Source organism: Leuresthes tenuis, unplaced genomic scaffold (genome assembly GCF_036924035.1).
Source record: "Leuresthes tenuis unplaced genomic scaffold, fLeuTen1.0.hap1 SCAF_5, whole genome shotgun sequence".
In the NCBI taxonomy this organism is placed as follows: domain Eukaryota; kingdom Metazoa; phylum Chordata; class Actinopteri; order Atheriniformes; family Atherinopsidae; genus Leuresthes; species Leuresthes tenuis.
Window position 1 is genome coordinate 37,285,953 of NW_027325359.1, and position 14,397 is coordinate 37,300,349.

Below are 14,397 nucleotides of genomic sequence, written 5' to 3' on the forward strand. Positions count from 1 at the left end.
TCTGCTCTTGTGCATGCTGTCAGGACATCGAGGTGCTCGGGGTTAAGAGGGGTAAGTGTTAGGGCCCCGCCTCCAATGCGGTGATAAGACTAATCAGAACACATTGATAGCTGTGTGGTGCTGTCCCACTGTGCATGTGTTGCTGTTTCCATGGTTACTTTTGAAGTGTCCCCCCTTCAGCCAGCTGTGTGTTACCGAGGAACTGATCAATGCCTGCATCCCTGAAAGCAATCAGTTCCACGCAGATACATTTTTAATTCTCTTCAACAACTTTAACAACAAACTTGCACAAATTGAATGAGAAAAAATGAGCAGTAAAAGAGAATAAAAAACTGAAATGGACCCATTTAAAACTTCTGTTAAGAAAAGCTGAGTCACCACAGACAAACAGATGTAGATGCAGCAGCACCGTGACCCTCTCTGCCTCAGGGGCTGCGCCCTGATGTTGTTCTCTTGTCTCAGGTGTGTACATTGCTGTGTCTGCAGGTATCTTTGCCTTCAAATGTTCCCGAGCCGAGGAGATCTTCAACATGCTGCAGGAGGTGATGCACAGCCACAGTATCAGTGTGGTGGAGGAGGCGGTGCTGGACCCCAACCAGCAGGCGGCGCTCACTCCTGCAGGCACGTCCACTCAGTCGCACACACACTTGGTACAGCAGTCTATGAATGAATCAGGAAGGAAAAAACAGCCGTGTCCGTATGAAGTCGGTTAGTTCTAAGTTCAGTTTTTATATCGAGCTTGGTTCCAACTCAGGTACAGACCGTTTTAACAGGTTTAGACCCAAACACATTCACACCAGTGCATCGCTCGGACCGTTTTTACAGCATTTCAGCTTCATGAATTGAACGCTAACACACTTCAAGTCATTAACTTAATTACAGATTACTACTTGAAAAGTGGTCCAACAGGTTCTGACTGAGTTTCACAAACCGTGAAAACCGGGAAATGGGGGACGGTTCTGGCGGGGTACAGCGGATGGTTCATGACGGGACGGGGTATAGCAGACGGTTCATGACGGGACGGGGTATAGCAGACGGTTCATGACGGGACGGGGGTATAGCAGACGGTTCATGACGGGACGGGGTATAGCAGACGGTTCTGATGGGGTATAGCGGACGGTTCATGACGGGACGGGGTATAGCAGACGGTTCTGGTGGGGTATAGCGGACGGTTCATGACGGGACGGGGTATAGCAGACGGTTCTGGCGGAGTATAGCGGACGGTTCATGACGGGACGGGGTATAGCAGATGGTTCATGACGGGACGGGGTATAGCAGAAGGTTCTGATGGGGTATAGCGGACGGTTCATGACGGGACGGGGTATAGCAGACGGTTCTGGTGGGGTATAGCGGACGGTTCTGGCGGAGTATAGTGGACGGTTCATGACGGGAAGGGGTATAGCAGATGGTTCATGACGGGACGGGGTATAGCAGAAGGTTCTGATGGGGTATAGCGGACGGTTCATGACGGGACGGGGTATAGCAGACGGTTCTGGTGGGGTATAGCGGACGGTTCATGACGGGACGGGGTATAGCAGACGGTTCTGGCGGAGTATAGCGGACGGTTCATGACGGGACGGGGTATAGCAGATGGTTCATGACGGGACGGGGTATAGCAGAAGGTTCTGATGGGGTATAGCGGACGGTTCATGACGGGACGGGGTATAGCAGACGGTTCTGGTGGGGTATAGCGGACGGTTCTGGCGGGGTATAGCGAACGGTTCTGACGGGGTATAGCGGACGGTTCTGATGGGGTATAGCGGACGGTTCATGGCGGGACAGGGTATAGCAGACGGTTCATGGCGGGACGGGGTATAGCGGACGGTTCTGACGGGGTATAGCAGACGGTTCTGACGGGGTATAGCAGACGGTTCTGGCGGGGTATAGCGAACGGTTCTTGGCGGGGTATTACAGACGGTTCTGGCGGGGTATAGCGAACGGTTCTGACGGGGTATAGCGGACGGTTCTGATGGGGTATAGCGGACGGTTCATGGCGGGACGGGGTATAGCAGACGGTTCTGACGGGGTATAGCGGACGGTTCTGACGGGGTATAGCGGACGGTTCTGATGGGGTATAGCGGACGGTTCATGGCGGGACAGGGTATAGCAGACGGTTCTTGGCGGGGTATAGCGGACGGTTCATGGCGGGACGGGGTATAGCGGACGGTTCATGGCGGGACGGGGTATAGCGGACGGTTCTGACGGGGTATAGCAGACGGTTCTGACGGGGTATAGCAGACGGTTCTTGGCGGGAAGGGGTATAGCGGACAGTTCATGGCGGGACGGGGTATAGCGGACGGTTCATGGCGGGAAGGGGTATAGCGGACGGTTCATGGCGGGACGGGGTATAGCAGACGGTTCTTGGCGGGGTATAGCGGACGGTTCATGGCGGGACGGGGTATAGCGGACGGTTCATGGCGGGACGGGGTATAGCAGACGGTTCTGACGGGGTATAGCAGACGGTTCTGGCGGGGTATAGCGAACGGTTCTTGGCGGGGTATTACAGACGGTTCTGGCGGGGTATAGCGAACGGTTCTGACGGGGTATAGCGGACGGTTCTGGCGGGGTATAGCGAACGGTTCTGACGGGGTAAAGCGGACGGTTCTGATGGGGTATAGCGGACGGTTCATGGCGGGACGGGGTATAGCAGACGGTTCTGACGGGGTATAGCGGACGGTTCTGACGGGGTATAGCGGACGGTTCTGATGGGGTATAGCGGACGGTTCATGGCGGGACAGGGTATAGCAGACGGTTCTTGGCGGGGTATAGCGGACGGTTCATGGCGGGACGGGGTATAGCGGACGGTTCATGGCGGGACGGGGTATAGCGGACGGTTCTGACGGGGTATAGCAGACGGTTCTGACGGGGTATAGCAGACGGTTCTTGGCGGGAAGGGGTATAGCGGACGGTTCATGGCGGGACGGGGTATAGCGGACGGTTCATGGCGGGACGGGGTATAGCGGACGGTTCTGACGGGGTATAGCAGACGGTTCTGACGGGGTATAGCAGACGGTTCTTGGCGGGAAGGGGTATAGCGGACGGTTCATGGCGGGAAGGGGTATAGCGGACGGTTCATGGCGGGACGGGGTATAGCAGACGGTTCATGGCGGGGTATAGCAGACGGTTCTGACGGGGTATAGCAGACGGTTCTTGGCAGGGTATAGCGGACGGTTCATGGCGGGACGGGGTATAGCGGACGGTTCATGGTGGGACGGGGTATAGCAGACGGTTCTGACGGGGTATAGCGGACGGTTCTGATGGGGTATAGCGGACGGTTCATGGCGGGACAGGGTATAGCAGACGGTTCTTGGCGGGGTATAGCGGACGGTTCATGGCGGGACGGGGTATAGCGGACGGTTCATGGCGGGACGGGGTATAGCGGACGGTTCTGACGGGGTATAGCAGACGGTTCTGACGGGGTATAGCAGACGGTTCTTGGCGGGGTATAGCAGACGGTTCTTGGCGGGGTATAGCGAACGGTTCTGGCGGGGTATAGCAGACGGTTCTTGGCGGGGTATAGCGAACGGTTCTGGCGGGGTATAGCGGACGGTTCTGACGGGGTATAGCGGACGGTTCATGGCGGGACGGGGTATAGCAGACGGTTCTGGCAGGGTATAGCGAACGGTTCTGATGGGGTATAGCAGACGGTTCTTGGCGGGGTATAGCGAACGGTTCTGGCGGGGTATAGCGGACGGTTCTGACGGGGTATAGCGGACGGTTCATGGCGGGACGGGGTATAGCAGACGGTTCTGGCGGGGTATAGCGAACGGTTCTGATGGGGTATAGCAGACGGTTCTTGGCGGGGTATAGCGAACGGTTCTGGCGGGGTATAGCGGACGGTTCTGACGGGGTATAGCGGACGGGTCATGGCGGGACGGGGTATAGCAGACGGTTCTGGCGGGGTATAGCGGACGGTTCTGATGGGGTATAGCGGACGGGTCATGGCGGGACGGGGTATAGCAGACGGTTCTGGCGGGGTATAGCGGACGGTTCTGATGGGGTATAGCGAACGGTTCTGATGGGGTATAGCGAACGGTTCTGATGGGGTATAGCGGACGGTTCATGACGGGAAGGGGTATAGCGGACGGTTCTGACGGGGTATAGCGGACGGTTCTGACGGGGTATAGCGGACGGTTCATCAGAGCTCTGCAGGGATCCATGTCGGCGTAATAGCTTGGCTGAGGAAGAAACAGAACCTTTTTGTTCGTGTGGACTTTAAAATGAACAGCAGCTTGAATGAACCTCCAGAGTTTTAGTTTGAGCCTGTCTGAACTGAATCACACCTGGTCCAGTAGGGTCAGAACCTGGTTTCAGGTCCTGAAGCTGACCGGGTTCGAACACCTCAGAACCTTCTGGTTCGACCTCTGACCCGGACAGAACCGCCATGTTTTTAAGGTCACATGACTCTTACATCTCTGTGCTTTGTGTCTGCAGCCCTCGGATACTCTGTACCTGCGGTGCCAAACGGTGTGAGCAGGGCGCCGTCTGTGGGGGAGGCGCCGTCTCACCCCTCCACCCGTCACCCCTCTGTGGCCAGCACCCGCCTGCCGTCTGTCGGAGAGGAGTCCACGCACCCGCTGCTGGTGGCCGACGAGGCGGTAAGACCCCCACAGTCTCATGAACAGATTCCCCCGCATGTAAACAGCTGATGCTGACGCTGTGTGTGTGTGTGTGCGTGTGCACGTGCAGGTGCACACCTACGTGAACACCACGGGGCTCCTGGAGGACCAGCCCAGCCCGCTGACTGCCACCACCCCTCTGGAGAGCCCTACCTCCCCCCAGGTTCAGTGTCCCCCCACCCCACCGCCCCCTCCCCGGGCCTGCGCCGACCCCAAGGCTCCGCCCCCCCAGCCGGAGCCACAGGTGCTGCTGGAGCCTCAGGGCGTGCGCTTCGTTCTGGGCCCCACCCCCGTTCAGAGGCAGCTGATGGAGAAGGAGAAGCGGCAGCAGGAGCTGACGGAGGAGGCGCCTCGAGAGACTAACGGCCCGGCAGAGCCTGCCCCCCCACACTCCAACGGCTCCTCCTCCAACCTCCCCGCCGCCCCGCGCCGCCACCGGCCGCCCCCCCTCACCCCCGACCTGCAGAATGTCAACAACTCGGCTCAGCGCCGCACCGCCCTGCTGGACTACGAGAACCTGCCGGCGCTGCCGCCGGTGTGGGAGGCGCGGAAGCCGAGCTCGGAGGAGGAGGAGTGCGGCGGCCTGAAGACGCCGTCGCTCAACGGCTACAACCACCAACCCCCCCACGGGCTGCTGCACCACTCCTACTCCCACCCGCTGTCCGCCACCCTCGAGCCCTCGCACAACTATGTCAACACTGAGAACGTGACGGCGCCGCTCAGTGCGCACCGGCCTGACACGGCCCGCCGCCGCACCGACGGCCCCACCATCTTCAACTTTGACTTCCGCAGGCCGCCGCTGCCGGGCCACCCGGAGCCGCCCAAAACCCTCAACTACATCGAGGTGGAGATGGAGAGCGCCGCCGGGAACAAGGGCGCCTCCGACGGCAGCAATCCCCACACGCCCCGCACCCCCACCTCCCCGCTGCCGCCCTCCACGCCGACGCGGCGCACGGAGCCGTACGCCCTCATTGACATTGAGCGCACCGCCGCCATGTCCAGCCTGCAGAAGGCGCGGCCACGAGATGATGGCACGGCGCGCAAAACGAGACACAACAGCACGGAGCTGCCCACCAAGAGCACGGCGTGACTCCCCTGAGCGTGGGTGGGCGGCGCCGTGCGTGGATTACAGGGGGCGTGACTCACCGCGAGCTCCCGGAGCCGACCAGTCAGACAGGAGATAGGACTCCACCTGAGCAGGTGAACTGGTTCTGGTGATGTCACAGACTGCATTCCTTATATGGTACAGATCAGTATTACTGAGCAAACATTCCATGTAACCTTTTGTACGACGTACAGTAGGTCTGACTCAATAAAGTCTGGGTTCATTTGTACGCCTCCTCCCTCTGGTGATGTCACAGGCTGCTGCGAGCTGATTGGCTGCAGGTTGAGGGTCTCTGGGCCAACCAAAAGCGGGCGGGGGGGCAGTAAACTGATGCATTTTGAACTTTATGAGTTGAATTCTCTGATAATGAGTCTTTGAATGTCACGTGCACTTTGGAATGTGCACGTTCATGAGTCACACACACACACATGTAATTACACCCCGACACTGAACTGGCTGTCACCATGGAAACGTGGTTCCAAATGGTTGAGCCTAAAAAAAAGGGTCACTGTTTGGGTCCAGGATCAGCGCCACAGAACCAGCGTTCGGATGGTTCCAGAACCAGAACCTACAGCTCAGCAGGTTGTGTGTTAAATCTGGTCCTCACCAGGCAGAGAGCCCCCCCCCCGGTACCTCTGGGCCAATAGTAAAACAGCACAGGGTTAAAGTGGGCGGGGCTATAGCTCAGGGCGGTTTGAACATGTTGAAGGGTCAAAACACTGAACCCCACAGATGAAATGATGAGTGAATGAATGTGAGTGGGTGCTGAGAACTGTAGGAATGAATGGGTGAAAGCGGCAGCTGCTTTTTCAGCCTGACCAGAAAAGTACCGTTATTAAAGTGGTGTTTTTAAACCTTATTTCTGGCATGAAATACGTTCATCTACTCACTGAGAACAGTTTGGTGAAAGTCGGCGTCCTTCAGAAGATATTTAGATAACTGGAGATCCATATAACGGAGTGAACGGGGCTTAGAGGATGCAGCCTCTAAATAAGGCATTATCTGTCTTTATTTCACCAATACTTTAAGAAGAATGAATGAATGAACGTGTGCTATAGCTCTGTTAGCTCATAGCTGCTGTTAGCTCATAGCTGCTGTTAGCTCATAGCTCTGTTAGCTCATAGCTCTGTTAGCTCATAGCTCTGTTAGCTCATAGCTGCTGTTAGCTCATAGCTGCTGTTAGCTCATAGCTCTGTTAGCTCATAGCTGCTGTTAGCTCATAGCTCTGTTAGCTCATAGCTGCTGTTAGCTCATAGCTGCTGTTAGCTCATAGCTGCAAGTAGCCACATAACAGCAGCTCTGAGCTAACAGAGCTATGAGCTAACAGCAGCTATGAGCTAACAGAGCTATAGCACACGTTCATTCATTCATTCTTCTTAAAGTATTGGTGAAATAAAGACAGATAATGCCTTATTTAGAGGCTGCATCCTCTAAGCCCCGTTCACTCCGTTATATGGAGCTCCAGTTATCTAAATATCTTCCGAAGGACGCCGACTTTCACCAAACTGTTCTCAGTGAGTAGATGAACGGATTTCATGCCCAGGTCCAGGTTTAACTAAACGAACTTCCCCTTTAAGGAGGAAAGCTGCTTCAGCACTCTGACACTCGGCTGTAATGTGGGTCTGAAACTCCAGATGTTCAGTAAATGTTCTCCAGAACCAGCTGCAGGTTCTTCATCTGATGGATCCGATCATGTGGCTACAGGAAGGTGTTTGGTGAGACTCAGTGGTTCAGCTGAATGGAGCCGTGGATTAAAACACTGGAAACAAACTCCTGTTCTCAGTTTAATGTAGCAGGAAGGACTTTTATTTAACTATTGAACTTAAACTAAATTTAATCTTTACATCATGAGAACAACAGATATAATATATAACTTCATGAATGCACAGAAACAGGAGGAGCAACAGTCAGACTCTGCTTTTTTTTATAAGAGGCCACACTGAGTGCTTTGGGCGGGGTTTAAAGGTTCTGAACGCGCTGCCGGACCGGGCCCATTAGTACAAAAAATAAAGGAGTTAAAAGGTATTTATTCTGGTATGTAAATATTTTGCTGTTTTATGGGTTAATGAAACCTGTAAAATATGCAGAGGTGTTACTGAACGTGGTTAAAAGAGAGATAATCAGGTTTATTGAGGCGTGGCACACACCTGAAGAGAAGACTCCTGCTATTACTGTCGTTTGATTATATTTATTTTAACATTTTTAGGAATGAAACGGGCCCAGAAATTCAGCTCAGTTTAATAAAACTTTATTTATCCCTGAAGGTAAATTATATCCCTGCAGGATTTATTATTATTAAAGATCAGCTGCTGTTACAGATAATAAAATAAAATATAAACCAGCTGATAAAGCACAGAGGAAGGTAGGAACCTTCAGAGGTCTCTATCAGTGGGTTGGGCTGTTGCTTAGCAACAGCTCAGCTGATGATGTCACACACAGCGTCAGCAGGTAACTCAGGTGAACTCTCAGCAGACAACATGGACAGAAACTCACAGCCAGCAGTTCAACATCTGGGCTGCAGAGACGCTCCAGGATTCCACCATCTGTTGTTAACCAGCTCTGTGATCCTCCTCCTTTACTGTTAGCGCTCTGTCTGCAGTCTCTGTCTGCCCGGATAGTCTTAAAGCTGAGCAGAGAGCTGTTAGAGTTGTTCCTGCAGCCAGGTCCAGGATTCCACCATCTGTTGTTAACCAGCTCTGTGATCCTCCTCCTTTACTGTTAGCGCTCTGTCTGCAGTCTCTGTCTGCCCGGATAGTCTTAAAGCTGAGCAGAGAGCTGTTAGAGTTGTTCCTGCAGCCAGGTCCAGGATTCCACCATCTGTTGTTAACCTGCTCTGTGATCCTCCTCCTTTACTGTTAGCGCTCTGTCTGCAGTCTCTGTCTGCCCGGATAGTCTTAAAGCTGAGCAGAGAGCTGTTAGAGTTGTTCCTGCAGCCAGGTCCAGGATTCCACCATCTGTTGTTAACCAGCTCTGTGATCCTCCTCCTTTACTGTTAGCGCTCTGTCTGCAGTCTCTGTCTGCCCGGATAGTCTTAAAGCTGAGCAGAGAGCTGTTAGAGCTGTTCCTGCAGCCAGGTCCAGGATTCCACCATCTGTTGTTAACCTGCTCTGTGATCCTCCTCCTTTACTGTTAGCGCTCTGTCTGCAGTCTCTGTCTGCCCGGATAGTCTTAAAGCTGACCCGTACTCCTGCAGCCCCCACAGAATCCCTCAGGGAACAGGGTCTTAAACCTTCTCCAAGTCCACAAACGCCTGGTCTGATGGTCTAACTCCCATAATCCCTCAGTTACTCTGAGGGTAAAGAGCTGTTCCACGACCTGTGAGAAAGCCTCACTGCTCCCCCTGAATCTGAGTCAGTCTGAGCCGACTCTGGAGGAGACCGAGTAGCTGATCCCAGCACAGCGGCCCACATTAGTATTATTTTACTGCCTATTACCACAGATTGGAATTTAATTAGTTAGATTAGGCTTGTATTTCAATTAAATTGATCCAAATTGGACTGGGCTGTACCTTTGAAGTGCCTTGTTGTAATTTGGTTGTATAAATAAAACTGAATTATACAAGAAGGAGTCAGAACCTCCACAATAAGCCCGACTACGGTGGGAGCAACTGTCCCATTTCATTGAATTCAGGTGGTGTGAGTGAGTGAATGATGGACCAAACGTTAGAAAACACTTTTATTCAGTAGATTTACACGTGAAAAACAACTAGAAAACAGAACCAATCAGGGTATCGATCAGATGGCGACTCGTCGTTGCACGGTGAGCCGCCGTTTGGTCATGTGTTGCACGGCTTTGTGATACTCGTCCAGTTTGTCCCGAACTTTGTTGTGAAGCTGAAAAAAAAACACGTTTCATTGATGAGACGGAGGCATGCCACAGGTGACCAAAGCTGCCGGGAGATAAAGTAACTCACGCTGCTGTGGGTTTGCGTCTCGCTCAGCGCGTGCAGCAGCTGATCGATGGAGGTGTACGGCAGCCAGGTGGGCGGAGACGTGGCCGACAGCGGCCTCTGAAACACAACGACCACACGTTACCAACACCGCTGCTGCGGGAATATTGCAGCGATGCTTGCAGGCGTACCTCGATCCCAAAGTACTGGTGACCTCGGCCCAGAACGGCGTCAACGTATTCCAACACGAGCTCAGCCGCCGCTTCCAGGAGGTCAAAGTTCAGGAGGAGGCGGAGCAGAGACGGAGCGTCCACACGCTGCGAAGAGCAACAACAAGTGTAAACAACCAGCTCACCTCATGTCCGTTTACCTGTTCATGAAACTTCTGGGGCCTCAGAACATGGCGGTGCCGTCCCATAATGCACTGCACTGTATGGCCCTGCCCCCTCTCACCTTGTAGGACTGCAGCAGCCAATCCGGCAGCGGGACGCCATGTGACAGCAGCTTGTGGATGACGTGGTGATGATGCTGCCCATTGGTGGAAGGATACCTGTCCAGGTAGGATGCGAGCAGCCGCCACGCCTCGTCTGCAGCGCTGTGATTGGAAGAAGAAACGTGTGCGTGGTCAGAACGGGTTTCTGATTGGTTACAGCTTGAATATTGATCAGTGGTTGCAGATATGATCACACCTGGACTCTTTAGTGTTGACGACTGATAGCTGATTTGCAGCCAACCAGCTCCAGGCTTCATTCTGAGACTCCTCCCCCCCAAACTGCAGCTTGATGCACCTGAACACAGATAGAAAGGTAAACAACAAACAGGTAAACAACAAACAAACAGCAATTAAACAACAAACAAACAGCGAGGTAAACAAAGAGGTAAACAACAAACAAACAGCGAGGTAAACAACAAACAAACAGAGGTAAACTACAAACAAACAGAGATAAACTACAAACAAACAGAGGTAAACAAAAAACAAACAGCAAGGTAAACAAACAGGTAAACTATAAACAAACAGCAAGGTAAACAAACAGAGGTAAACAACAAACAAACAGCGAGGTAAACAAACAGGTAAAGAAGAAACAAACAGCAAGGTAAACAAACCGAGGTAAACAACAAACAAACAGCGAGATAAACAAACAAACAGCGAGCTAAACAAACAAACAGCGAGGTAAACAAACAGAGGTAAAGAACAAACAAACAGGTAAACAACAAACAAACAGCGAGGTAAACAAACAAACAGAGGTAAACAAACAGAGGTAAACAGCAAACAAACAGAGGTAAACAACAAACAAACAGCGAGGTAAACAAACAGAGGTAAAGAACAAACAAACCGGTAAACAACAAACAAACAGCGAGGTAAACAAACAAACAGCGAGGTAAACAAACAGAGGTAAAGAACAAACAAACAGCGAGGTAAACAAACAAACAGAGAGGTAAACAAACAGAGGTAAACAACAAACAAACAGCGAGGTAAACAAACAGAGGTAAAGAACAAACAAACAGGTAAACAAACAAACAGAGAGGTAAACAAACAGAGGTAAAGAACAAACAAACAGGTAAACAACAAACAAACAGCGAGGTAAACAAACAAACAGAGGTAAACAAACCGAGGTAAACAACAAACAAACAAACAGCGTGGAACTCACTTGAAGGTCAGACCCTCGTAGACCGGACTCAGGTTCAGTCTGAAGGTTTGACAAAGAGACAGAGCAGAGTCAAAGAGTCCGGTTTGGACCAGCAGGGTAACGAGCTCCGGCGCCGACGCACTTCCTGTAAAAACACACACAGAGTATTATAAACAGTTTATTCTCCACCTGGAGTTTACCAAAACGATCAGACGTTGGTCAGAAATATCTTCAGAACCGACAGAACCGACTATTATCAGAACCACATGTTGGCTCTGGATGGATATGAAAGCTGACATTAATCAGATGAAAAACACTTTCACAATAATAACTATTTAAAAGAGAAAAATGTACATAATGAACCGGCTTTTAGCCTCAGTTATTTCAATTCAATTCAATTTTATTTATATAGCGCCAGATTACAACAGCTTGGGCCCTAATAAGCTAGCATTTATTAGCACCAGCAATAAAGCTAATATTAATCTAGTTCTAAATTAGCAGTAAGTTAGCAAGTATTAGCATTAGCAATAAAGCTAATATTAACTTATCTCCAAACTGGCAAAAACAATAGCAGCAAGCTAAATTAGCCTAGCATTAAATTAGCATTGGCTTCAATTCAATTCAATTAAATTTTATTTATATAGCGCCAGATTACAACAATTGTCATCTCAAGGCACTTAAGTAATATAGTCCAATTCAACCCAATTGGAGTTCAATTCATTGTAATCATAATCCAATTAATTCATATGGAGCCAATTCAAAAAATAATATCCTAGCTAAGGAAACCAACAGATTGCACATTTCTGCATGATGTGAACATTCCTCCTGATGCTGATAACTGGGCTATGGAACAGCAGCTATTAGCTTTCTAGCTAACATCCAGCTGTGCTAACATCAGAAGTTCGTACTCCTATAGCTCCTCTGCCAGCCAATCAGTAACAGGGTGAGACCCTCGCTCCTGCTACTCAGAACCCGTCCAGTCCTCTTACATCGTTTGGTGTCCCGACCCCCGGATTGGAAAGCAGACACATCAGCAACGAGCCAATCCGTGCACAGAATGAGCCAAAGGTGGCACTGTGTGAGGCGAGGCCCAACTTGCTGCAGCCCAGATCTCCTGAGAGTGCATGAATCTCACCCACACACTGTTTTTAAAGTTTTAAATCCACCTCGTCCACAGGCTCAGAAGGGGAAGCAGTAAAGGGAGGTTCCACGAGGTTTGGAGACGGGGAGCTTGTGGTGAGCCCCACAGTTTTCCCCTCAAAACCAACATGGCAGCAGCTCCTACACCCCGCCTAAGACGATCCAAACTCTGTTCATGTGTCGTCCCACGATGGCGGAATGACCTACCGAGCGCTACCAGAACAGGGGCGTCCCAGTCTGTCTTCAACAACCTCCTGAAGCCCCAGCTGCTCAGAGAGCATCTCCTATCCCAGCACTGACCCTGTACCTCCCTTCATACCTGCACTCCAGCTCCCCCCCGTCACCTGTGACAGAGCCTGGCTGGTGGCTTTCCTTCCCTGCAGCTTATTGTTAGCTGTTAGCTTATTGTTAGCTGCTCTGTTATCTTATTGTTAGCTGTTAGCTTATTGTTAGCTTTGTTAGCTGCTCTGTTATCTTATTGTTAGCTTTGTTAGCTGCTCTGTTATCTTATTGTTAGCTTTGTTAGCTGCGCTGTTATCTTATTGTTAGCTTTGTTATCTTATTGTTAGCTTTGTTATCTTATTGTTAGCTTTGTTAGCTGCTCTGTTATCTTATTGTTAGCTTTGTTAGCTGCGCTGTTATCTTATTGTTAGCTTTGTTATCTTATTGTTAGCTTTGTTATCTTATTGTTAGCTTTGTTAGCTGCTCTGTTATCTTATTGTTAGCTTTGTTATCTTATTGTTAGCTTTGTTAGCTGCTCTGTTATCTTATTGTTAGCTTTGTTATCTTATTGTTAGCTTTGTTAGCTGCTCTGTTATCTTATTGTTAGCTTTGTTATCTTATTGTTAGCTTTGTTAGCTGCTCTGTTATCTTATTGTTAGCTTTGTTATCTTATTGTTAGCTTTGTTAGCTGCTCTGTTATCTTATTGTTAGCTTTGTTATCTTATTGTTAGCTTTGTTAGCTGCTCTGTTATCTTATTGTTAGCTTTGTTATCTTATTGTTAGCTTTGTTAGCTGCTCTGTTATCTTATTGTTAGCTTTGTTATCTTATTGTTAGCTTTGTTAGCTGCTCTGTTATCTTATTGTTAGCTTTGTTATCTTATTGTTAGCTTTGTTAGCTGCACTGTTATATCACATGTGACTCTGGATAGAAGCATCTGCTGAATGCATGAGCAATAACACTGAAACTTAACTGAAACTTGTTAAATCAGTGAGAGCGCACGTGTACCTGCGATGGTGGCGGACGGTGGGTGGTGCTGAGCGAGTGTGAGGCGGGCTCGGGACAGGAAGTATTCCTTCTCCAGGTCGTTCAGCTCCAGGATGTCGACCTGACGTCTGCCGGCAGCTGGAAACAGAAGCAGCTCAGAGTCAGCAGCTTCTCTGACATCATCAACAGGTGACACCATCAACAGGTGACATCATCAACAGGTGACGACCTCTCAGACTCACTGAGCTCAGCAGAAAACTCGCCGTCAGAGTTCCTCTTCGGAGATGCTCCGGGTCGCTCGTACTTCAGGAGACACACATGGTTAATGAGTACCGGTTAGCTCCGTGCACGTGTGTGTGCACGTGTGTGTGCACGTACCGTGGTGCCGCAGGCAGGCTGGACGATCCAGGCGTACTCGGGCCTGATGAGGCGCAGACAGTTGAGAGCAGCCAGGTAACAGTTGACCTGTTTCTGGAGGCCGAGCCGGGTCCGGACCTCCCGACCGAGACGCATCCCGAACTCGAACATGACGGTCCCAGCTGAGGGCGCAACACGTGCACAGAGTCAAGAGCAGCGCACACACACGTGCACAGAGTCAAGAGCAGCGCACACACACGTGCACAGAGTCAAGAGCAGCGCACACACACACACCTGGGAACATGGTGTGTGTGTGTCTGTGTGTGTCTGTTTTTGTGTGTGTGTGTGTGTGTGTCTCTGTGTGTGTGTCTCTGTGTGTGTCTCTGTGTGTGTGTGTGTGTGTCTCTGTGTGTGTCTCTGTGTGTGTCTCTGTGTGTGTCTCTGTGTGTGTC

At 50.9% G+C, this 14,397-nt stretch overlaps 2 protein-coding genes across 2 annotated transcripts in view; one reads left to right on the plus strand and one right to left on the minus strand.

Annotated features, from left to right (window-relative positions):
- The window catches only part of LOC140307785 (fibroblast growth factor receptor substrate 2-like), a 29,836-nt gene extending 23,883 nt beyond the window's left edge, over positions 1–5,953 (plus strand). Inside the window, exons 5-7 of the mRNA XM_072386794.1 lie at positions 487–621; positions 4,435–4,598; positions 4,690–5,953. Coding sequence (XP_072242895.1) covers positions 487–621; positions 4,435–4,598; positions 4,690–5,709 — 1,319 coding nt within the window. The 3' untranslated portion in view covers positions 5,710–5,953. The remainder of the gene's footprint in view (positions 1–486; positions 622–4,434; positions 4,599–4,689) is intronic.
- A 3,458-nt stretch (positions 5,954–9,411) lies between these two features.
- Positions 9,412–14,397, minus strand: part of nup160 (nucleoporin 160) — a 43,461-nt gene continuing 38,475 nt past the window's right edge. Inside the window, exons 25-33 of the mRNA XM_072386798.1 lie at positions 13,967–14,127; positions 13,831–13,891; positions 13,610–13,726; positions 11,263–11,386; positions 10,303–10,401; positions 10,067–10,208; positions 9,805–9,930; positions 9,638–9,733; positions 9,412–9,557 (exon numbers count right to left, since the gene is read on the minus strand). Coding sequence (XP_072242899.1) covers positions 9,459–9,557; positions 9,638–9,733; positions 9,805–9,930; positions 10,067–10,208; positions 10,303–10,401; positions 11,263–11,386; positions 13,610–13,726; positions 13,831–13,891; positions 13,967–14,127 — 1,025 coding nt within the window. The 3' untranslated portion in view covers positions 9,412–9,458. The remainder of the gene's footprint in view (positions 9,558–9,637; positions 9,734–9,804; positions 9,931–10,066; positions 10,209–10,302; positions 10,402–11,262; positions 11,387–13,609; positions 13,727–13,830; positions 13,892–13,966; positions 14,128–14,397) is intronic.